Genomic DNA, 25,474 nt, shown 5'->3' on the forward strand with positions numbered 1-25,474 from the left:
GTTCAGACCTCCTTGGAGGAGGTGTGGTTCAGCCCCCGGAGAGCAAAGAAGCTTGCTCCTGTAGCCAGGCTGGAGCTGCTCTGGAGTGTCTAAGTAAGCAATTGGCCACCCTCTGGGCAGGCGATCAGCACCTGGTGGCAAGGCCATGCATTGGGAGTCAGAGTGCCTGTCTGGGCAAGAGGTCTTCAGAGTACAGCGGCTATGCGGGGGCTGGCATAGGAAGCAGCAGATCTGTGTTTATCCCCTGGGCCACAGGCAGGATGCGTGCAGGCTGCTCAGGGGCTTGCAGAATCAACAGCTGCTCCCTGTGTGACCCTCCAAGCCACAGGCAGCTATGGGATTTGTTTTCATGTTGAGAGGGCTGTGGAAAGATTATCCCCGGGCCAAGGCTGTAAGATTATAGAGGGGTGGCATTCTGTGCCTGTGGCTGGGCAGGCTCCACTGGATGTTCTCACATCCATCACCCCTGACACCCCATCCACACGGGTAATTTCAGGAAACCTCTTCTTCCTACAATGTCCTTCCAGCGCCCTCTACTGAGGAAGCTAAACATTGTGCTCACTGTAAAGGAGAAACGCTGAGAGTGTTCAGTAGTTTATCATGTAGCATTTATTGAAGGGTAGGCTTGAAGCTGAGATGAAATAAATTGACAAGTGACCTAGGTATGTCACTTATCATTCATAACGGTGGCCTATGCAGCAGTCCCTTACCACCCTATGTCACTGCACAGCATGAATGCTGGTACTACTGTCTATGTTTCTCACCCTCCCCTCCAAGTGAAATAAAACCTGGAGGAGTGACTACCAAATCACTTGTTTATTTCTTTGGTTTTTTACATTGTATTTTTAAATAATTCTAGATTCACAGGAAGTTGCAAACATACTACAGAGAGATTTCATGTACCCTTTACCTAGTTTCCTTCAATAGTTACACAACTATAATACATTATCAAAACCACAAAATTGACATTGGCGCAATGGGTATATATAGTTCTATGCCATTTTGTCACGTGTATATTGCTGCGCTTTTATTGTAGTTATTAATTCTTTATAACCATAGCAATTGAGATCAGAACTTTTCCACCCCCACACAGATCTCCCTCCCTTGTGCTACCCTTTCATAGTCAATCCCTCCTCCACATTCATAACCCCTGACAACAACTATTCTGTATATGTATATTTTTGTCATTTCAAGAATATTAACAAAATGCCATCACACAGTATGTGGCTTTTTGAGATGGGCTTTTTTCACTCAGCATAAAACTCTTTCATAAATTTGTTGGATAACGATTTTTATCTACTCTGCAATCTCTGTCTTTCAATTGGTGTTTCTAGACTATTCACATTTCATGTAATAATTGATATCATTACAATGGGAGGGCTTAAACCTACCATTTTCATTTGTTTTATCTTTGTTCCGTCTCTTTTTTGTTTTTCTCCTTCCTTTTTCATGCCTTCTGTGAGCTACTTGACTATTTCTTAGAATCCATTTTCGTTTATCTATAGTGTTTTTTAACATATCTCGCATATGATGGATTTTTTAGTGGTTTCTCTAGGTACCACATTATGCATATATAACTTATCACAGTCTGTTGGTGTCAGCACATTGCCAATTTCAGTGAAGTGTAAAACTTTACTCCTTTATCCCTTTACCCTCCCCAGTTTATAATATAATTGTCTTAAGTAACTCCTCCACATACATTGTGAACCACATGAGACAATGTTACACTTTTTGCTTCAACGATCAACCATAATTTAGAAAATTCAAAAGGAGAAAGTCTAGTATATTTATTCACGAGTTTGCTCCTTCTAATCTCTTTCTTCATTCCCAACGTTCCAGGATTCCGTCTTTCATAATTTCGTTTGCATTTCAGGCATTCCCTTAGCCATTCTTTTAGGGTAAGTTTAGTGGCAATGAATTCTCTTAGTTTATCTTTGAGAATGTTGTCGTTTTTCTTTCATTCCTAAAGGATAATTTTGGTAGAAATAGAATTTGGAGTTGGCAGTTATTTTCTTTGGCACTTAAAACAATACTGTGCCACCTCCTCCTGGCCTTCATGGTTTCTGATGAGATAGCCACTGTCTTTCAAATTGTTTCTCCCTTATAGGTAAGGTGTCATCTCTTTCTCACTGCCTTCAAGATTTTTTTTTTTAATTTTGTTTTCTGAAATTTGATTTTGATGTATCTTGGAGGTGTGGGGGATCAGAATTGGCCACCCCAATATGTGTCTCTTTGGCTCCATTATTTTTAAGAACAAAAGACTCTGAAAGAAACTTTGACCTTCCTCCTAACTGCCTAAAACCATTTAAGATAGAAGGCCTGTTCCAGGAAGGAGCTAACACCATAAGATAACAATATTATAATATAAACTAGGTGTGATAGACAGGGAGGAACCTAAGAAGGGCTTTTTAATCAAAGTCCTCTCCATCACTCATTGTCTTTACAAGGCATGGCCAACACTGATTTATCAAACATGTGCTTCTCCATCTCCATGTAAATTGCTTTCCTATCCTTTGAAGTCCCAAACGACTAGCCCCCAAATCATCCTTTGTTTTTAGCTGAAGATAGTATTTAAGGTAGTGATTTCTACCATTTCGGGGAATTACTCAGTTTTCCTGGGTTTCTACCATGTATACATGTTATTAAACTTTGTTTGATTTTCTCCTGTTATTCTGTCTCATGTCAATTTACTTCTTAGACCAGCCAGAAGGACCTAGAGGGTAGAGGAATTGTCCCCTCCCCCTGAGTTGTTAGCTCAGCTTTTTAATCTATTGGTTCATGTCTTTTGCCAAATTTGGGAACTGTTAAGCCATGATTTCTTCTAATACTTTTTCAGTAACAACATCTTTCTCCTCTTCTTCTGGGACATGAATGTTAGATGTTTTCTTATGGTCTCCCTGGTCCCTGAGGTTCTTATTCTTTTTTTTCTTCCATTTTATTTTCTCTGTGTTGTTCACACTGGGCAATTTCTATCATTCTATCTTGAAGTTCATTGATCCTTTTCTTTTGTCCTTTCCATTCTGCTGAGACCAGAAGCGACAACTCCAGTGAGCTTTTTATTTTGGTTATTTATCTCTCAATTCTAGAATTTCCATTTGGCTCTTCTTTATATCTTCTCTTTGCTAAGACTTCTGTTTTTCAAAATTTTTCAGGCATGTTTGTAGTTGCTCATTGAAGCAATTTTATGATGACTTCTTTAAAATTCTTGTCAGGGGCCGGCCCCGTGGTGGAGCAGTTAAGCACTCGTGCCCCGCTGCTGGCAGCCTGGGTTTACTGCTGGCGGCCTGGGTTCGGATCCCGGGCGCACACCAACACACTGCTTGTTGGGCCATGCTGTGGCGGCATCCCATGTAAAGTGGAGGAAGATGGGCACAGATGTTAGCCCAGGGACGGTCTTCCTCAGCAAAAAAGGAGGATTGGCATGGATGGTAGCTTAGGGCTGATCTTCCTCAAAAAAAAAAAAAAAATTCTTGTCAGATAATTCCAAATATCTGAGTCATCTCAGTATTCTTGTCTGTTGATTGTTTTTCTCCTTCAAGTTAGGTTTGCCTAGCTTTTTTGGTATGACCAGTGATTTTCAATTGTATCCTGGACATTTGGGCAATTATGTTATAAACTTTGGACCTTATTTAAATCTGTTTCAGAAGATGAAGGGAGGAGTTGCCTCATTATTGCCAAATGGGGGTGGAAGTCCAGTTTCCCCAATTAACCTCCTTTGACTCCCTAGAGAGGGATGATTCACTGCTGTTAGGTAGAGGTGAAATTTTAATGATATCACCTTGGCTGGCTGGGAAGGGCAAAGGGTCCCCCTTGATTGCTCCCCTTGTGGCTTGCCCTGACATCACAGCTGGAAGAGAGGCCTCACCAACAGCGGATGATGGCAAAAGTTCTGGCTGCCAACTCGGTATCTTCTGATGCAAGCAGGGAAGGAGAGAAAAGTCTCATTACCAATAGATGGTGCAGAAGTACAGGATCCTCACACAGCCTCCGCTTATGTCTTGAACAGAGGTCTCATTATCATCAAGTGGAGATGAAAATTCTGGCTCCCCATTCAGTCTTTTCTGATACCACGGTTGTGATGGGAGACGGAGGGGACAGTGAGGGGAAAAGTAGGGAATTTTTCATGGTCATTTTGATCTTTGTCCCTAGCTCCCGGCACACAGCTCATAAAAATCTTGGTATCTCTGGAGCAATAAGAGTGTCTTTTGTATGCTAATGAGATGACACATGGCCCTAGATAGCTTCTCAATGGAGGTTGGTCACCAGAAAGACCAAAGCATGATTAGAGGGTTGGAACTTTTAACCCCATCCCCTGACCTCCCAGGAGGGGAGAGAGACTAGAGATTGAGTTAATCACCAAGTGCCAATGATTTAATCAATCGTGCCTATGTTATGAAACCTCCTTAAAACCCCCTAAACAATTTAGGGTTTGGAGAGCTTCTGGGTTGGTGAATACATCAAGCTGCCTAGAGGGTGGCACACCTGGAGAGAGGTGGAAGCTCTGCACACCCTCATACCTTCCTCTCTGCATCTTTTCCATTTGGTCATTTCCTGAGTTGCATCCTTTATAATAAACAGGTAAATGTAACTAAGATTGGGTGCTCTCACCACAGCACCCGGCTTTGTTTCCTGGTCAGGGAACTACACCACTCTCTGTTGGTTGTCATACTGTGTGTGGTGGCTGCATGTTGCTGTGATGCTGAAAGCTATGTGACCAGTATTTCAAATACCAGCAGGGTCACCTATGGTGGACAGGTCTCAGTGGAGCTTCTAGACTAAGACAGACTAGGGAGAAGGACCTGGCCACCCACTTCCAAAAAATTGGTCATGAAAACTCTATTAACAGCAGCAGAGTGTTGTCTGATATAGCACAGGAAGATGAGAGGATGGTACAAAAAGACCAGGCAGGGTTCCACTCTACTGTACACAGGGTCGCTAGGAGTCAGAATTGACTCGTAGGCACTAACAACAAAAATGTAAGTAAAATGCCCTCCTGAGTTCTGTGAGCCGTTCTAGCAAATTATTGAACCTGAGTAGGAAGATCATAGGAGGCCCTTGATTTATAGCCAGTTGATGAGAAGTACAGGTGGCAACCTGGGACTTGCTTCTGGCCTCTGAAGTGGGGGCAGTTTTCTAGGACTGAGCCCTTAAGTTTTGGAATCAGTACTAATGCCAGAAAGTTAGTGTCAGAATTGAATTGAATTGTAAGATTCCTAGTTGGAGTCCAGAGAGTTGAAGAACTGGTTGATGTGGGGGGAAAACCCACACATATTGTGGGTATATTTTAGTATTTTCCTGGGGTATGGCAATTATGGTCTAAAAGTTTTCTGTCTTGCTAAGTTGCCCCTTTCTGCATCTTTGCCTAGAGAGAGCAGGCTTTTCTTGGGGAATTTTCTTTGCTCTCAATGGAATCTTTGGGTTACTGGATCTTCCAGTAACAAGTTCTGGGTATATAAGCCTGAAAGAAAACCACCATATTATTCCTCAAGTCCCAAAGTCCCCAGGCAGGCTGCTTTATCTCTACCTTTCAAAGTCCTCTTATGTTTGTTTTACATATAATTTCTAGGGTTTTTAGCTGTGCTTAGTGGGAGGAATGGAGAAAAGTATGTCTATTCCATCTTTTTCTAGAACTAGAAGTTCCAAATCAGTTTTAAATGTTAGGATCTCCTTTTCTGTAGGAGAAAAATGATTTTCCTCCCACACTTATCAACTTTTCTTCCTCTTAGCTTTCCATTCCTAACTATACAAGGTTGTTTCAGAAACAATTCTTTCACTAGACAACCTTATGAGGTCACTATTACCAGCTGCAAAAATGTCTCAATCATTCCCTTGTTAATAAGATCTATTCTGAAGTCCATATACAGATGAGACACAGATATTTCCAGCATGTGTTGATTAAATTCTCAACATATGCTGATCAGTATCCCAAACAGATATTCAGGTCTTGTTTTGTGCTACTGTTTTATTGAGACTTTCTATAATAAGTGACTAATTCAAACTTATTAATTAGCAATATTATTAAAACCAAATTTTCCAGTCTGTTCAGTCTATGGATTTGTGGCTTAAAATACCTTCCTTTCTTCTCCCAACCACTTCTATCTAGTAGGCTTGTATGTAAAAGAAATATTTGAGTGATCAAAATGATGTTATTTTAGCCAGAGATGGGGCTGGTAGTGGAATTAACAGCTTTGGCAGGTCTAATACACACTAGAAATTTTATATGCATTATCTAATGTGTTCTTCAAACTAAAGCCATGATGTATATAAATCCATTTTACCAATGAAGCTTTTGCAAGGTTCCACAGTTAGTAAAACCCAACCTGGAATTGGACTCCTGCTGTTAAGTATAGAGCTAGCCAGCAGTCCATGAACCATTAGTAGACCATTAAATCAATTTAGTGGGCAGCAAACATTTTTTTAAAAGTGAAGGATATCAGAGTAGAAAATATCACTAGACATTTCAAGTAGTAAGGGAAAGTATTGTTTAATGAAAAGAAAAGTTTGTTTCTTTTGTATATATATATATTTATTAATGTTGTATGTGCACTGAGTCCTAAAGCATAAATTGCTTTTTATAATGTGGTTTGCAGTCAAAGAAGTCTGGAGCCATTGTATTAGGTGACCTTTTGAGATATTTCCAGGCCTTCATCTAAGTAAGGTTGTTTACCATACCCACTGTGCTAACGCTTTTCCAGGAAAACGCATCATCTCTCAAGAGCAAAATTTATTTTTTAAAGCCCCAAATTTGCAACATAGAATCTCTGGGTTAGAACAGAAAGTAGCTCTTTCCATGGCAAAAATTCATGCTAGCGTGTGACTCTTGCTGCCTATGATTTGTGCGCGTGATGTATATGTTTCTGATATGAGTATATTTTGCCATTTGATTTTTTTCTACTCACCACAAAACTCTAAAACAAGGTGAGATTCTAATCAGTTTCACAATGAGATGTGAATTGGACACAAAGTACAAAATAGACATTACACTCCAGTGGTTGAGGGCAATTCTGGAGTCACACAGATGTATTTCAAATCCAGGTTCTGTCATTCAGGACCCTGGGCAAATTGCTTCTCAATTTCCTTACCTGGAAAATAGAAATAGCAGCAACTAACTCATTGTGATAATGTTGGTATTAAATGAGACATACGTATAAAGTTATTATCAAAGCGTTTGCCTTATAGCAAAAACTTAATAACTGTTAGCTGTTAATCTTTTACTTCTGAAGTAAGACATTTGCAGAGACCAATAATTTCTAAGGAAGTCCTGAACTATTTCCTGTAGGAAATGAACCCTTTTCTTGAGTGTTAGACTTGTAAAATTGAACTTTTCTCAGAATATACTAAACAATGAAAGAACATTGTTCAAGTTTTACATTGTAAGTAATTGTTCGCTGATTTAACATAGAAGGAAAAGGGAAGAAAATCACATTTTCCTAGTTTTTGTCTCTTTATATTCAAATGTGCATGTGTTGGTTTGCAACCTTGTGGCTTCCTGGGTGAAATTTGAGACTGGCCCCACCCCCAACATGGAGGGCAAAGAGAGACTGAAGAAAGAGGTAGATCACTCCAGATTGGTAGGTGGCAGTTTTAATAAGCAAGAGAACTTACATATGAGGCTTGTCTTGGGTGGCCGCAAGATGAGCAGATATCTGCACCTGCCTGCCAGAATCTTAAGACTTTATATAGAGGTCTCAACAGGGTTCAGTCAAGTATTCAGTCCAGATGGTCTCAACAGCACATTACTCTCTCAAGGTTGGGTCCTTGAAATGGCTCCTAGTGTGGGAAGGGTGGGCAGAACGTATATTTCAAGGACAGGGGAGGGAGTGAGGAGGCTTCTATTGCTCGGTCCAGCTTCAGGGTCACCTGGCAGTCACGTCCTTTCGATGACCTCCTACAAAACCATAGCTGTACAAATCCGTCCTCTCCATAATCTGTCTAATTCTGGGTTAACTGACATAACTTTGTAGGGTCAAGTCAAGAGCCAGAAATTATATAGCAAAGCTGGATTTCTACATTGAAACACAAATCCCAAGAGCTAGCATTGCTAAACACAGCACTTTGCAAATGATTCACACGCCTGAATGTATCTTTGAAGAAAGGACTTTTGATATTGCAGGACAACCTGAAGCCATCCGTGTTCCCGATGCAGAAGGGCTCCCTGAGCCTCCTGAGGCAGAAATGGGAATCCAGTGATTGCCAGAAAAGCGAGTGTTGTCCCACGGGCAGTCGTTGCAGGCTCTTCCAGCCTCGAGAAAGCAAATTGCTTGAACCTGAAGGAGAGGTAGTGTCAGCACCTAGACCTCCAGATCCAAGTCTGCCCCACAGTGTAGGAGAAGAAATGTTGAGCTCAGAGCCTGAAGAAAAGGGCCCTGAGGACAAGAGTGACATCTCCAGGGAATATGGCCGGCCTGAAGTGCTGAAGGGGGATTCCTTGAACGGTCGACGCAGGATCGAGCGCTTCTCCATTGCCCTTGATGAGCTCAGGAGTGTGTTCGAGGCTCCCAGGAGTGGAAACATCCCAGCCGCACAGGCTGAGTACAGCCGAAAGGTAAGGAGCCATTGATTGAGAGTTGAGGTTTATGGTTGACAAGCTAGGCAGCTTGTCTAGCCTGCTATTTATCTCTAAGCATGTAATGCTTTTTCCCTCACCTGTGCTCTAGACAGATGTCCTGAAGCAACCATGTAATATAGTATGAAATGTGGCACCCTCTGTTGTTGACTTCCTCTGTGGTTTGTTCCGATGGGAATTTGACCTCCTTTCACTCCCCCAGAAATAGCTCTGATAGTCCCTCTTATGTTGATGTTTCTTTATGTACATGCTCTGTTTCCTCAACTAGGTTATAAGTTCCTTAGAGGCAGGGACAATTTCTTATCACTCTTTATACTTCAAATCTCTAACAAATGGTACTGCATTTAACTAGAGCTCAGTGAGGATTTATCAGTAATGATGGCAAAATGGAACAAGTGAAGGCTCTGGAACCACAATAACAGATTTTAATCCTAAAACCTGCCATTTATTTCTCTAGCTGCATGACACTTAACTTTTCAAATACAGACGTCTTAATCTGCTACTTAACAGGGATCTTGTGAAGATTATTGGCAGTATATTTAAACCAGTAAGCACAGAGTCTAGAATATTTTGCAGTAGATGATCATGCCTCAGTGATTATGGTATACTATAATGTCACATATAAAATAGATCTATTAGCTAAAGGGAGTATTTAATCAAATCCAAGAAACAGAATTAGCAATATTATTAATGAAGACCACATTTATACTTCTGCTGCCAATTAAAAGCAACTACTGTTTAAACTGGAATTGCTTGAATGTAGTACACTCATTAGGGCCCCTACATAAGAGATTATGGTTGAAATTCATAAAGAATAAATGATCTCAGGTTTTCCATAGGGAAGCAAACTCCATGCTTTGTTAATTTTTTTACCTAGTAATAGTTATCAGGAAGGTGCAGTCCTACTCTTATTAATGGATAATTAGTCTTTATAAAGGATTCACAGAAATAGAAAATTTTTCAAAATAAATTATTTTGCTAATACTTGCTCCCGGTTTTCCTATTGGGACATATATAGTAGTTACAATGAGGTCATTCTTATACATCAAATAACTCAACTTGGTTTAACAAGAATAAGGGATATGAAGTTATATTTATGAGGTTATGTTAAAACTAGAGGATTTATGACAAAATACAACCACTTGCCAATCCCTAATTTGAGGACATCCTTTCTCTCCTTTTTATTCTACAGGTGCAATCCTTTTTGTTTGTAGATTTATAATACCTTTTGGTTGGCTGTCTAAGGATGGGGGTACACTTAATGTAGATATGTACAGTCATTTATTTTTTATCTTAATAAATTAAGAAAAGTAAAGCCACAGGAAAGAGTTTCCGTTCAATCTCTGTTGACATTAGTGTAACAATTTTGGACATTTACCCAAGATAATTGACAAAAGAAATGGCCAAAGGTAGAAAAAAATCATCCATATAAATTATGTAATATTACCGATCCTCATCTGGAGCAGATATATATACTTAAATGTAATAGAAAATGAAGTGACAATAAGGTTTCTGGTTGAAATGTGAGATTACTATTATTGGTATGGTATGTGATTTTTGGATCTTGTGCTCATGAAAATAATTATAGAAAGAAGCAAATATACGAAAACCACCGTTTGGTTTGCAAAAATGAAATTTGTTTAGCATATTTAATATACTGTGTTTTAGGTATTCAAATGTGCTATGTTATAACATGGTATTTCCCTAAATGTATGAAACATGGATTGTGCATTTAGAAATTTCTAATTTACAGCAGACATACATGATTTTTAGAATCAGTTTACTTAAATGAGTATCAGGAATGTTCGCAAAACCCTCTTTCGAAACTGCATACAACTTCTAGAACAAGAGGAAAAAGATGGAAAGAAAAATGAGAAGCCAATGAGGAACTAGCTTGCTTTCTCCTAATGAAGTATTTTTTTATGTTATTAGGCATGTGAGAAGAATTCTTGTTCAACTTAATTTGAAATTATATATTTCATGCCAAAGCATAGCGATTATATACAACTTAACCCTTAACCCTTTGTTCCTATAAATCTTTTTCTTCTTCCTCATATAAGTACTTTATGTTGTTATTATAAAGTAATGAGGTAATATTTATTTGCATAAATCATGCAAAAATATTCTAGCTACCTTATAACTATGACACTTACATTTATGGAGACTATTGAGATATTGATGATGTGGGGAAAGAGATTCAATATTTATGACATTTAAAACAAGCACAGAAAATAATTTACTTAACGAAAGTTCTTACAATTAACAAATCATCTCAACAAATAATAAACAATAAAGCTGCATTTTAATATTGCTATAGAAAGAAACTCTTCAGCAATAGGCACTTATTTAGAAAACTTTTATAAAATTTTTGAAGTTCAATCTAGAGTGTGTAGAATTTTTAAAGGTGTGGGATATTTTATATATGTGTGTATATATTTACAGATACACACACACTCATATTTCTTTAAAGCATTTTCAGCAAACACAGGAGAAATATGTCTTTATTTATTAAAAAGCATCCATTTAAGGATAGTTTGGTTTAGAAAAATGTTTCTTAATTGGAAAAAGGAACTACAAAAGTTGATATTATTTTCTATAATTATGCAAGCTTGTCAAAGAGAGATGATATCAACCCCTAAAAAGCATTCACTCTATTTCCAAACTTTTGTTAAAACAATTTATCCTAATATATGTACAATAGAAAATTAATGAAAAATTCTTAAAATGATTTTGCCTGCTGGCATTTTATAATTTCCAAAGAGAGACACACACAACCTATTTTTATCATTTCTAAAACAGCCTATAAAAGCAACATAGAATGAATTTTTAAACTAAAGATTTTTATGCTCATGAGGCAGACTATAATTCAAAGACATAAATTCACATAGGCATTATTCCAAATGAATGGTGTGGAACATGACTTTAAAGAGTTTTTAAGAACTTACAAGAATTTAAGATTATAAATCTTGGTGAAAATGGCACATCTACTGTCAACACTAAGAAATAATTGTTACTGTGTAAGGCAATGTATCAGTTAGCATTTGCTGTGTAACAAACCATCCCCAAATTAGCAGCTTCAAATAGTAAGCATTTATTATTGCTTACAAGTCTCTGGTGAGCTGGGAAGTTCATCTATCTAGTCTTTTCTGGTCTTACTCATGCATCTATGGTCAGCTGCCAAGTCTGCTGAGGTCTGGCTTTTCTAAGATGGCTGCAGAGCTAGGACAACTCAGCTCTGCCCTGTGTGATCTTTCCTCCTCCAACAGGTTGCCCATATTTACGCACAGGTCACAGGAGTTTCAAGAAAGAAAGTGGAACTGCATGAGTCCTCTGGAGGCCTATGCTCAGAACTTGCATATCAAATCTCCATATTCTACTGGTCAAAATAGTTACAAAACAAGCCAGATTAATAATGTGCTGAAATAGACTCCACCTCTTGATGGGATGAATTGCCAGCTCACATTTGCAAAGGTAAAGGGATACAAGGAGAGGAATAATTGTAGCTACTTTGAAGACAATCTACCACAGACAAGTTTACTTAAATACATTAAAGAATCAAAATGGTTTAATATATCATGAATTACTACAAACATCAGGAGAAGGAACTTACACAAAAGGATCTATGTTTGCAACTATTTGTGGACAAAACTCATGTCTTATTCTATGTTTAGATTAAATTAATTGACTATGCTGATGTTAGTTATTGTGGAAGGCAGAATAATGGCCTCCCAAAGATGTTCACATCCTAATCCCCAGAACCTGTGAATATGTTACCTGATACGGCAAAAGGGACTTTGCAAATGTGATTAAATTAAGGATCTTGAGAAGCAAAGATTTTCCTGAATTATCCCAGGTGAAAACAAGGTCTTTATAAGAGGGAGGTAGGAATGTCAGGGTAAGAGAGAGTCGGAGAAGGAAATATGATAACAGAAGCAGAGATGGGAGTGATGCAGGGCTATGACCCAAGTAAGGTGGCAGTCTCTAGAAACTGGAAAAGGCAAGGAGATGAATTACCCCCTAGACCATCCAGGAGGAATGTAGCTCTACAGATCCCTTGACTTTATCCCAGTGAAACAAATTTCAGACTTTGCTTCCAGAACTGTAAGATAATAAATTTGCTTTGTTTTAAGCCACTAAGTTTGTTACAGCAGCAATAGGATACTAATACAATTATATTGTAGGCTCTTTAAACGTTGTTAAAAAATGGTTGGGTAGTATATGATTTTGGAGTTTTCCTCTGTTCTTCTCTGATAAGCATAGTCTCATATTTCAAAATTAGATCTTTGACTTTTTACTATTTGTAGTTGATGATATGAATGCTTGTAATATTAAGTAATCAAACAACATTAATAAATCTTAGTTTTGAATGATCTGTATTTGATTTGCAACACATAGTAACCTAAAAGGTGAATTTATCAGAGAGAGAGGATGTTGGGCAAAAAAAAAAAAAGAAGAGGAAAGAAAGAAAATATCATAGAGGAACAAATAAACACAAAGAGCTTACGGGACACACTTGCTTCAATTCACGTTTCTTCTATGGGTGATACAGTTTATGTAGAATATACATGCAATTTCTAAATAAAATCAACTTAACTCTGGCTAGTCAGTTCTGAATAGGAGCAGTGTTTAGAGTAAATTCGAGCAGTACAAGATGCTGTAAGTTCTTCCCTCTTCTTTAAAGCTCCCAGTTGCTGTTCACAGAGCTAGGACAGTGAGGACACTGAGCAAGTCCCTCTAAAGGATCACTTCAGCCTTCACCATGATCCCACTTTTAATAAGGACCGTTTTGATTCAATTAATTAATTTTGCCTTTATTCCATTCATGTCTTTAGACTCTGAATGATGAATGATCTTATTTTCACAGTAGATTACTTAATGACTTACCTGTTTTTAATGCACAGTTATTATCTTTCTTCAAAACTCCACTCACTTGTGCAATCAGTTTGAATTTACCTAATGCCACAACAGAGACAGTTTCTATCATTTACTTAGGCCCTAGGTTGTCAAAGACCATTCAAACATGAGCTGGACTTGATCAAAAAAGATAGTATGAACACCATGTTCTAGTTGTGCTGTCTCAGAATGCGTTGATTTGATCTATTGTGTGATTGGAGGCTTGGGGGAAAGCATGAAGACAGAAGGCTAAGGGACTGTGGACCTATGTGTGCATCAATGATTCAACAGGATATAAATAATTAAATATGGTATAGTTTCCAGAATATGTTATTTTATTTCCCTCCAATAATCAAAGCCTCTGGCTTTTCATTTAATGACCAATTTGTAATCTCCTACTTTTTAGTTCTGCATAAAATCAGGCCTTTCAAAGCACAGGTGAATCATGACTGGCAGTTTGGCTTCCACTAGAAAATCACTTCATTAGATGCTTGAAGTTACATTTGCTCCATAAACTCAGGCACACGGGGACTCAGGGATTCATTTATCTCTAATCTCAGGGCAGGAAGCACTACTTCTTTTCAGGCACTTACCTCTGTCACAGCCTTCTGACTCTGTCTCCCACCCTCCTCTCTCATCAATGTTTCTGAGATAATTTCTGTCAAGCATCATGTATTTTGTAAAAGCATTTAAGAAGACAGAGGTTATTATAATTTTGAAAATTATTACTGCAAACTCTGTCCACCAAACTCTCAAAACTATAGAGCTAAATATTTTTTTCCTATGGAAAGAATTTTAAAGATCTTTGAAAAGAATAAAATATTTTTTTCTTTGCCTGAAAAATTGGCAAGTAATTTTTTGAAGAGATGAAGTAAATAGTTTCATGTGAAAGAGTACTAACTTTTTTTGTTAGAGGACATATACAGAATCATAATTTTCATTTTAGCACAGGATATAAGAGCATATTTGGTGACAAAGGGTCTGTTGGAAAACTTGGCTCAGCTACTTCCTCATTGTATAAACTTGAATGAGTTATTTCACCTCATTAATCTTTAATTTTCACATCTATAAAATGAGGAATTAATACAGCACAGGATTTTTGTGAAGATAAAATTATACAACACCTGAAGGAGAAGAGGTATTTAGGAAGTAGCACCAAATGAAATATAAGAAATAGCAACAAAGTAGCACCAAATGAATACTTCTTCCGTTTTCTCTTCCCTGATATCATTTCTGTGACTCAGTATATGTCCGTGGGGAAAACTTTTAATCTCAATGGACTTCTGTTTTCTCACCTACAAAGGCAGCGGCTTATACTCTATGGTTTCTAAAACCATTTGCTTTGGGCAAAGAAGATTTTATTTCATGTCTGACAACACCTTAGTCTTTTGCAAAGGCCCCATTTAGAAGGGTTCTCATTGAATATTCAGTGAAGCAAATGCTAATAAAACTTTCCAACATGAGTTACAACCCCTGAGACAGTGAGATGATGAGACAAAGAACTACAATTTGGTAAATTACGGTTTTCAAAGCTTTATTAAAACCCTAAACAGAGATATATTGCCACCTTCATTGCCCTTTCCAATTAATAGAAAAAGTCACTGGCCTTTAGGGACTCAAAATCCAAACTCAAAAGAGGTGAGACTTACATGGTATAAAAGTGTTTATTGTATTTACATACATACACACAAAGAACAAATTAAACTCAGACTTCAAAGACACTGCAAGGATGCACAGTAATGCTTTGTTTCATTTTATGCAGCTTATTCTTAGTGGTATAACTTGTTTTTTTTAAATAATGTTAGTGTTCTTTGGTTGTTCTTTTCACTCATTTATATATTATTTTACTGCGTCTTGTGTTTTACGTTAGCTGGAAAAAAATAGCTTTGTGATCTGATGGTAAAATTCCCAACTGAACACATTTGCATGGCCTTAAAGACTTTCCGGGGAAACTGTCATTTGTGTCTCACAGTGATATATGCAGTCACAATATGACATTGTTAAAGAATGTAGTGCCAGTAACCACAGAAAGATGTTAAACAATATTGACTCACCTTCAACTGGCAAAACCGCTGTCAGTTCATGGATTGGTATTCTTTGAGATTTTACTTGGAAGACGAGCAAGGGTTTTCATCCTTGTGTTATAAGAATATTGATACTAGTCCTGCTGCCTCTATGGTGAACCCGCTTTCTTTTACCTGTCCTATCTTCCCCGATCTTTACCCAACATTTCTACTTACGGACTGAATTAATGCAATGAGTCTCATGTGTGACTCTTTTTCTCCTTCCCTGTCCTTCCACTGCTGATTTTCATACTTAACCAGGTTCTTTTGGAGAAGCCTCTCACCATCAGAATAAGCTAAAGGGGGAAATAAAGAAAAAAAGATGATAAAATACATTGAGAAAGATGATTAAATAGGGAGAATGTTGATCTTTATTCAGGGCCTTTCACTCTACCAAGGGCCGTGGAGATGATGTTTCAGTTACTGAAAGTTCACTAGCAATCCAAAGGCTGTCCTGAAAAAAGTCAACACAGGAATTCCTTCGACAACACCTTGACAGGAAAACTTCCATTTGGTCTGGGGAAACCTGGAAGAAATCAACTTAACAAAGTGATCAAAGTTAATATCACCAGTAATAGGGCATGTTGATATCATGTACCTCCTGATATGATGTACTGTGAAGGGCAAAGCATCACTCCTGTGGTATTCTTGCCAAAATTATGTAATCTCAATTTAATCATAAAAAAAATCAGATAAATCCATGTGGAGGGGCATTCTATAAAACCCCTGGCCATTGCTCTTCAAAAGCGGTAAGGCCATGTTGGAAAAATACTGAGAAACTGCCAAAAATTGGAGGCGACTAAAGAGATGTGATGACTGAAGTGAGGATGGGATCTTCTATTGAATCTTGAACCAGAAGAGAGGGCATTAATAGCAAAGTTGGTAAAATTCTAATAAGGTCTGATTATTCCTGGTTTCAAAATCATACTATGATTAAGTAAAATGTTAAGATTAGGGAAAGCTGGACAAATGGTAAATGGAATTCTCTGTATTATTTTTGCAACTTTTCTGTAGATCTAAAGTTATTTCAAAATAAAAAGTTAAAAAATTGTTCTGATCATTGTTGAAGCTTTAGCGCTGTGGAATGAAGGATTATGGTCTCTTTTGTTTTGATTTTTCCAAACCTAACAGATTTGTTATTCTTATATCCTCTTGTAGAATGTGATCCTTAGCTCCACACCCCTATACATACTTCTAAATCCATGGAAATTTCAGCCATTTCATCTTTGCCTATAATCTCAGGATATCTGCGAGTAATTCTTTTTCTAGCAAGGAGAATTTAAGAAGCCTAATCAGTAGTTCAGAAGTTGAGTATATGGACAACTTTATGGTTAGACCTGCTTTAAACTCGTATCCCATTTCCACTCACTGAGTTTCACTACATTTTCAGGAGTAGGGTCCTTGTCTTCTTTTCATTGTAGTTGTAGTTGTTTAGTTCCTTGGTTCTGTCTTGACTGCAGTCCTTCCAAGTCATTGCCTCAAATTTAAGAAACTCAAATTATCTCTTGTCTCAAACTCAAACTCCAGGATCTATATCTATTGCTCTTCTGATGCTGATTTGACAGCAAGCTTCAATCTATAATACATTGCCAACCCCTCCAAAATGCTCACCTTCTTTTCAGAGAACATAATATATTGTCTTTTGATGGATTTTCCAATTGATCCTATGGTTTTTTTTCCTCTGTTTGGGGCTGAGTCCTCCGATGGCCAACTTTCTTAACTCCATAGGCTCCCCTCTCTGGCCTTTATCCTTGAGAACCATGCCCCAGGGTTTATATAGTAAAGCTTTCTTGAATGTATTTGCCCTTTTTTTTCCTCAAATTCCTTTATCTGAACCTAGAATTCTGGAATCTTTTGTCCCAGTTGAAATTCAGGATATTTAGAATGGTGTGCAGTGTGGGTCCTCACAATTCAGAACGGATATGGCTATAACAACAGGTACAGCCATCCTGGTGCCCTCTTCTTGGACATCAACCAACCTTTAGACACTGAAATGTACTCTTATTTTAGCACCAGCTTAGCACTCTCTATATCGTGTATGGAAAACAAATGGTTAATACTTTTTCCTACCTGGAAAGATATTTTTTTATCTGTTTAATGTGTAGTGGTGAGTGAATGCAATGAGTTCCAAACACCTGAAACAAATTCAAGCTCCATTAATGTTTCTCATCTACACCAACTACCAAATACAATGATTTATGATACTTAATAGTGTACTAACTTGTTTTATGTCAATGTAAGTCACTTATGGGACGCCATGAGACAAATCGCTCTAAAGCATGGTAATGCATCATAACGCATGCAGTTCTCCCCCTACACCCATTTGTGAAAACATGTCAGGAGCATACATTTAAATTAATCAAAATGTTCTGATTTCATACTTGATTAGATGCCAGAATTTTTTATTAATGATAAAGATGATATAAAAATTGCCCTTTCTGATCATAATGATTTTATAATGTAAGATCTAATCTCTTCTCCATTAACCTTTATTTTTGAGTGTTGAGTAGTTTTTTGTTGTTGTTGTTGTTGTTGTTTTTTTTTGTTTATTGCAGTAACATTGGTTTATAACATTGTAAAAGTTTCAGGTGTACATCATTGTACTTCTATTTCTGCATAGATTACCTTGTGTCTTGAAATATGTTTGAAAATCTCATAGGAAAGGAAGTTTAAGCTATGAAAAACAACAACAAACCAAAAACCAGGAGTTCCACAGACAAATTTTCTCTCTCTCTCTTTCACACACACACACACATACACACACACACAAATACACAGAATTTTTTTAATATTTCATGTTTAAAAGTAAATTAGAGAGTTTGCAGGACATATGTCAATGTCTCTAAAAACTTGTTTATCCAGGACCAGCAATTGTGTTTTCACTGAGATATGTTTCAAGTTTGCTCTTTAGTTTATAGCTGCAGGGCCCATATATTTTTTAGGTTATCCCTGAATGTCTCACCTCATCCTAACATTGGTCTGCCCATAGACCACTAGAGGAAGAGACACTGTGCTGCTGCTAAAGGCTAGCGAGTAGTAATTATTGAGCACTGAGTATTTGCCAGGCACTGTGCTGAGGGCTTCATGGGTATTGCTGCCATTTAATACTCACAGCCATCTTAGGAGGTAAGAACTATCCTTATTCCCTATTTTACAGCTACAGGGTGGGGAAGTTAAATAACTTGTCCAAGGGTGCACCACTGGTAAGTAATAGAGCAGGAATTTCAACCCAAATCTGTCTCAATCCAGAACCCACAATATTAAAACACTATACTGAGTGCTCTCTGAATTCATGCTTTCCATTTTTATACAGGATTTCACAGCTATGTTTCTGGTATGAATGGATCCTAGAAAGTCATGTAAATCACAGTGACTCTTAAACTTTGAGTGCCACAAACTACCATACATCCTCAAGGCTAAGATACATATTTTTTCACATATTTAACATCTTTGAAATTGACAGTGGCATTCCATAGTTTGTAAGAATTTTCCCCCTTTCTTAGAGGTACATAAAATAATGATGTCATTTTACTTTTGATAAAATAGCATAAATAAAATACATATTTTGAATAAATACAATAAAAAAATTAATAAACATTCATTGTGTGCCAGGAATGTACTAAGCACTTTAAATATATTTTCTCTTTTAATTTTCATAACTACCCTATGAGTTAAGCTATGTCAACATCACCATTATGCAAATAAGAAAATAGAGGCTTAGTCAATGCTTTGTGTCTAAGTTTTCTCTGTGAAGAAGTGGTTGAAAAAGGAATCTAACCCAGACAAGCTGAGTCCAGAGGCCTTACTCTTAAGTGCTGAGGAAGCTGTTTTTTTTTGTTGTTGTTGTGAGGAAGACTAGCCCTGAGCTAACATCTGATGCCAACCCTCCCCTTTTTTCTTGAGGAAGACTGGCCCTGGGCTAACATCCATGCCCATCTTCCTCTACTTTATCTGGGACGCCGCCACAGCATGGCTTAAGAAGCAGTGCATCAGTGCGCGCCCGGGATCTGAACCTGTGCACCCTAGGCCGCTGCAGCAGAGTGTGCGCACTTAACTGCTGCGCCACTGGGCTGGCCCCTGAGGAAGCTGTTTTTTTGTATTATACCTATTTGGTTAATAGACTTTATAGTAAGCTGAAATTTTCTAGTCAAATGAACAAGTAACTATGTGCAAAATAACTTTCACACTAACAAGGAGCTTTATAAAAGAGTGAAAGTAATCAACAGTGGCTTATTTGGTAGGAAAAATAAGTGTTATATTTAACTTATTTCTTCTTTTAGGGACTGGGAGTAGAAGCAGAGAGGAATTTAGAGAAACTTGACCCAAAGAAAGATATTTAGAGCTATTTGAAGGAAAAGAGAGAGAAAACAAATTTTTTTAAAGAAAGAGAAAAAACAGCTTTGAAGTTTATTTTAATGTCTGTTAGAAGGCAAAGTTAATTCTCTAATTGACAAAACTAAAATCTAGAGAAAAACTATGAGAATTTTTGCAACCTAAAAGTTACTAAAGAAGACAACCAGAGAGGAGAGAGATAACAGGTCAAGGCCGAATACAAAATTTAAAGTTTAGTAAACAAGAGTGTAGTCTGCTTTTTCTGTTTTTGGTGTTTTTTTTTAATCCTCTGCATTTCTAACTGTAGATAGTCACTCAGATTCAGTCTTCTCATTCTGTGATTTCAATTTTTGACTCTATGTAGATAATGTTGACTTAGTTATCTCAAATCTTACCCTGTTATCTAAATTCTGTACCCCAAATTTTCAACTCATTCTCAAAACTTCCATCTAGATGTTCTTCTACTACCTCAAAATGCCCAAGTCTGAGCTTATTATCCTCCACCTAAGTCAACTTCTTACCCAAAGCCCATGTATTTCTTTTTTTTTTTTTAATTTTTTGTTTATTGCAGTAACATTGGTTTATAACATTGTAAAAATTTCAGGTGTACATCACTGTACTTCTATTTCTGCATAGATTACATCATGTTCACCACCAAAATACTAATTACAACCCATCACCACACACATGTACCCAATTATCCCTTTCACCCTCCTCCCTCCCCCCTTCCCCTCTGGTAACCACCAATCCAATCTCTGTCCCTATGCGTTTGTTTATTGTTGTTATTATCTACTACTTAATGAAGGAAATCATATGGTATTTGACCTTCTCCCTCTGACTTATTTCACTTTGCATTATGCCCTCAATGTCCATCCATGTTGTCACAGATGGCTGGATTTCGTCGTTTCTTATGGCTGAGTAGTATTCCATTGTGTATATATACCACAGCTTCTTTATCCATTCGTCCCTTGATGGGCACTTAGGTTGCTTCCAAGTCTTGGCTATTGTGAATAACGCTGCAATGAACACAGGGGTGCATGTACCTTTGCAAATTGGTGTTTTCAAGTTCTTTGGATAAATACCCAGCAGTGGAATAGCTGGATCATATGGTAGTTCTATCGTTGATTTTTTGAGGAATCTCCATACTGTTTTCCATAGTGGCTGCACCAGTTTGCACTCCCACCAGCAGTGTATGAGAGTTCCCTTCTCTCCACATCCTCTCCAACACATGTTGTTTCCTGTCTTGTTAATTATAGCCATTCTGACGGGCGTGAGGTGATATCTCATTGTAGTTTTGATTTGCATTTCCCTGATAGTTAGTGATTTTGAACATCTTTTCATGTGTCTGTTGGCCATCTGTATATCTTCTGTGGAGAAATGTCTGTTCAGGTCTTTTGCCCATTTTTTAATTGGGTTGTTAGTTTTCTTGTTGTTGAGATGCATGAGTTCTTTATATATTTTGGAGATTAAGCCCTTATCAGATGTATGGTTTGCAAATATCTTCTCCCAATTGTTAGGTTGTCTTTTCGTTTTGTTGATGGTTTCCTTTGCTGTGCAGAAGCTTTTTAGTTTGATGTAGTCCCATTTGTTTATTTTTTCTATTGTTTCTCTTGCCCGGTCAGATGTGGTGTTTGAAAAGATGTTGCTAAGACCGATGTCGAAGAGCGTACTGCCTATGTTTTCTTCTAGAAGTTTCACAGTTTCAGGTCTTACATTCAAGTCTTTAATCCATTTGGAGTTAATTTTTGTGTATGGTGTAAGGTAAGGGTCTACTTTCATTTTTTTGCATGTGGCTATCCAGTTTTCCCAACACCATTTGTTGAAGAGACTTTCTTTTCCACATTGTATGTTCTTGGCTCTTTTGTCAAAGATTAGCTGTCCATAGACGTGTGGGTTTATTTCTGGGCTTTCGATTCTATTCCATTGATCTGTGTGTCTGTTTTTGTGCCAGTACCATGCTGTTTTGGTGACTATAGCTTTGTAGTATATTTTGAAATCAGGGAGTGTGATACCTCCAGCTTTGTTCTTTTTTCTCAGGATTCCTTTAGCTATTCGGGGTCTTTTGTTGTTCCATATAAATTTTAGGATTCTTTGTTCTATTTCTGTGAAAAATGTTGTTGGAACTTTGATAGGGATTGCATTGAATCTATAGATGACTTTAGGAAGTATGGACATCTTAACTATGTTAATTCTTCCAATCCAAGAGCACGGAATATCTTTCCATTTCTTTGTGTCTTCTTCAATTTCTTTCAGAAATGTTTTATAGTTTTCGGTGTACAGATCTTTCACCTCTTTGGTTAAGTTTATTCCTAGGTATTTTATTCTTTTTGTTGCAATTGTAAATGGGATGGTATTCTTTATTTCTCTTTCTGCTACTTCGTTGTTAGTGTACAGAAATGCAACTGATTTTTGTATGTTGATTTTGTATCCTGCAACTTTACCATATTCGTTTATTACTTCTAAAAGTTTTCTGGTGGATTCTTTAGGGTTTTCTATATGTAAAATCATGTCATCTGCAAATAGTGACAGTTTCACTTCTTCCTTTCCAATTTGGATCCCTTTTATTTCTTTCTCTTGCCTGATTGCTCTGGCTAGGACTTCCAATACTATGTTAAACAGGAGTGGTGACAGTGGGCATCCTTGTCTGGTTCCTGTTCTTAGAGGGATAGCTTTCAGTTTTTCACCATCGAGGATGATATTAGCTGTGGGTTTCTCATATATGGTCTTTATTATGTTGAGGTACTTTCCTTCTACCCCCATTTTATTCAGAGTTTTTATCATAAATGGATGCTGTATCTTGTCAAATGCTTTCTCTGCATCTATTGAGATGATCGTGTGATTTTTATTCTTCATTTTATTGATGTGGTGTATTACATTGATTGATTTGCGAATGTTAAACCATCCCTGCATCCCTGGAATAAATCCCACTTGATCATGGTGTATAATCTTTTTAACGTATTGTTGTATGCGATTTGCTAGTATTTTGTTGAGGATTTTTGCATTGATGTTCATCAGTGATATTGGCCTGTAATTTTCTTTTTTTGTGTTGTCCTTGTCTTGTTTTGGTATCAGGGTAATATCAGCTTCGTAGAATGAGTTAGGGAGCTTCCCCCCCTCCTCAATTTGTTGGAAGAGTTTGAGAAGGATAGGTATTAAGTCTTCTTTGAATATTTGGTAGAATTCACCAGGGAAGCCGTCTGGTCCTGGACTTTTATTTTTGGGGAGGTTTGTGATTACTGTTTCGATCTCCTTACTGGTGATTGGTCTATTCAAATTCTCTACTTCTTCTTGATCCAGTTTTGGAAGGTTGTATGATTCTAAGAATTTATCCATTTCTTCCAGATTGTCAAATTGGTTGGCATATAGCTTTTCATAGTATTCTCTTATAATCTTTTGTATTTCTGAGGTGTCTGTTGTAACCTCTCCTCTTTCATTTCTGATTTTACTTATTTGTGCCTTCTCTCTTTTGTTCTTGGTGAGTCTAGCTAAAGGTTTGTCAATTTAGTTGGTCTTTTCAAAGAACCAGCTCTTGGTTTTATTAATTTTTTCTATTGTTTTTTTGGTCTCTATTTCATTTATTTCTGCTCTGATTTTTATCATTTCCCTTCTTCTACTAATTTTGGGCTTGGTTTGTTCTTCTTTTTCCAGTTCCTTTAGGTGCATTGTTAGATTGTTTATTTGAGATTTTTCTTGTTTGTTGAGATAGGCCTGTATTGCTATAAACTTCCCTCTTAGAACTGCTTTTGCTGTAATCCATAAATTCTCGCATGTTGTATTTTCATTTTCATTTGTCTCCAGGTATTTTTTGATTTCTTCTTTGATTTCTTCATTAACCCAGTCGTTGTTCAGTAGCATTTTGTTTAATCTCCATGTATTTGTGGCTTTTCTGATTTTCTTCCTATAGTTGATTTCTAGTTTCATACCGTTGTAGTCAGAAAAGATGCTTGGTATTATTTCAATCTTCTTAAATTTATGGAGACTTGTTTTGTGGCCTAATATTTGATCAATCCTGGAGAATGTTCCATGTGCATTTGAAAAGAACATGTATTCTTCCGTTTTTGGATGGAATGCTCTGTATATATCTACTAGGTCCATCTGTTCTAGTGTGTCGTTTAAGGCCAATGTTTCCTTATTGATCTTCTGTTTGGATGATCTATCCGTTGGTGTAAGTGGAGTGTTAAAGTCCCCTACTATTATTGTGTTACTGTCTATTTCCGTTTTTATGTCTGTTAATAATTGCTTTATATATTTAGGTGCACCTACATTGGGTCCGTAGATATTTACAAGTGTTACATCCTCTTGTTGGATTGTTCCCTTGATCATTATGTAATGCCCTTCTTTGTCTCTTTTTACAGTTTTTGTTTGAAAGTCTATTTTGTCTGATATGAGTACTGCTACCCCAGCTTTCTTTTCATTGCCATTTGCGTGGAGTATCTTTTTCCATCCCTTCACTTTCAGTTTGTGAGTGTCTTTAGGTCTGAAGTGTGTCTCTTGTATGCAGCATATATATGGGTCTTGTTTTTTTATCCAGTCAGCCACCCTATGCCTTTTAATGGGAGCATTTAGTCCATTGACGTTTAAAGTAGCTATTGATAAGTATGTACTTACTGCCATTTTTTAACTTTTTTTTTTTTTTCTCAGTGTTTTAGTAGTCCTTCTCTGTTCCTTACTTCTTCTATACAGAATTGATGGTCACTTTAGTTTGACCTCTGTCTGAAAGCTGTACTCTTTAACTCCCCTCCTCCCTCCTTTTATGTTTTTAACATCATATCTAACCTCTTTTTTGTGCATTTGTATCCATTACATTCTAATCATGGAAATAGATAATTTTTCCTATTTGTGGTCTTCTCTTTTCCCCTTAAATCAGTCCCTTTAACATTTCTTGTAGCACTGGTTTCTTGGTGACAAACTCCTTATTTTTTGCTTATCTGGGAAAATTTTGATCTCCCCTTCCATTTTGAATGATAACCTTGCTGGGTAGAGTATTCTTGGCTGTAAGTTTTTTCCTCTTAGCACTTTAAATATATCGTGCCATTCTCTTCTAGCCTGTAAGGTTTCTGCTGAGAAGTCAGCTGATAGCCTTATGGGGTTTCCTTTGTATGTAAATTGACATTCTCTTGCAGCTTTTAGGATTCTCTCTTTATCTTTGATTCTGGACATTTTGATTATGATGTGTCTTGGTGTGGGCCTCTTTGGGTTTGTCTTGTTTGGGGCTCTCTGTGCTTCCTGTACCTGGATGTCTGTTTCCTTCCTTAGGTTAGGGAAGTTTTCAGCTATTATTTCTTGAAATAGATTCTCTGCCCCCTTGTCTCGCTCTTCTCCTTCCGGGACACCTATAACACGGATGTTAGTGCGCTTGATGTTGTCCCAGAGGTCCCTTAGACTGTCCTCACTCTTTTTAATTCTTTTCTCTTTTACCTGTTCACCTTGGGTAATTTCTTCTAGTCTTTCTTCCAGCTCACAGATCCGTTCTTCTGTATCCTCTACTCTGCTTTTGAGTCCCTCTAATGAATTTTTCATTTCCAGTATTGTATTCTTCATTTCTGATTGGTTCTTTTTTCTATCTTCCATTTCTTTGTTGACATTCTCACTGAGTTCATCTATTCTTCTCCCCAGATCA

General features: G+C 37.3%; 1 protein-coding gene across 1 annotated transcript in view; it reads left to right on the forward strand.

Annotated features, from left to right (window-relative positions):
- Nucleotides 1-8,137: 8,137 nt before the first annotated feature.
- Nucleotides 8,138-25,474, forward strand: part of XIRP2 (xin actin binding repeat containing 2) — a 293,843-nt gene continuing 276,506 nt past the window's right edge. Inside the window, exon 1 of the mRNA XM_087435338.1 lies at nucleotides 8,138-8,545. Within this exon, the coding sequence (XP_087291464.1) occupies nucleotides 8,141-8,545 (405 nt within the window). The 5' untranslated portion in view covers nucleotides 8,138-8,140. The remainder of the gene's footprint in view (nucleotides 8,546-25,474) is intronic.

Source organism: Ceratotherium simum, chromosome 9, assembly GCF_057802395.1.
Source record: "Ceratotherium simum simum isolate JZ-2026a chromosome 9, ASM5780239v1, whole genome shotgun sequence".
NCBI classification, from domain to species: Eukaryota; Metazoa; Chordata; class Mammalia; order Perissodactyla; family Rhinocerotidae; genus Ceratotherium; species Ceratotherium simum.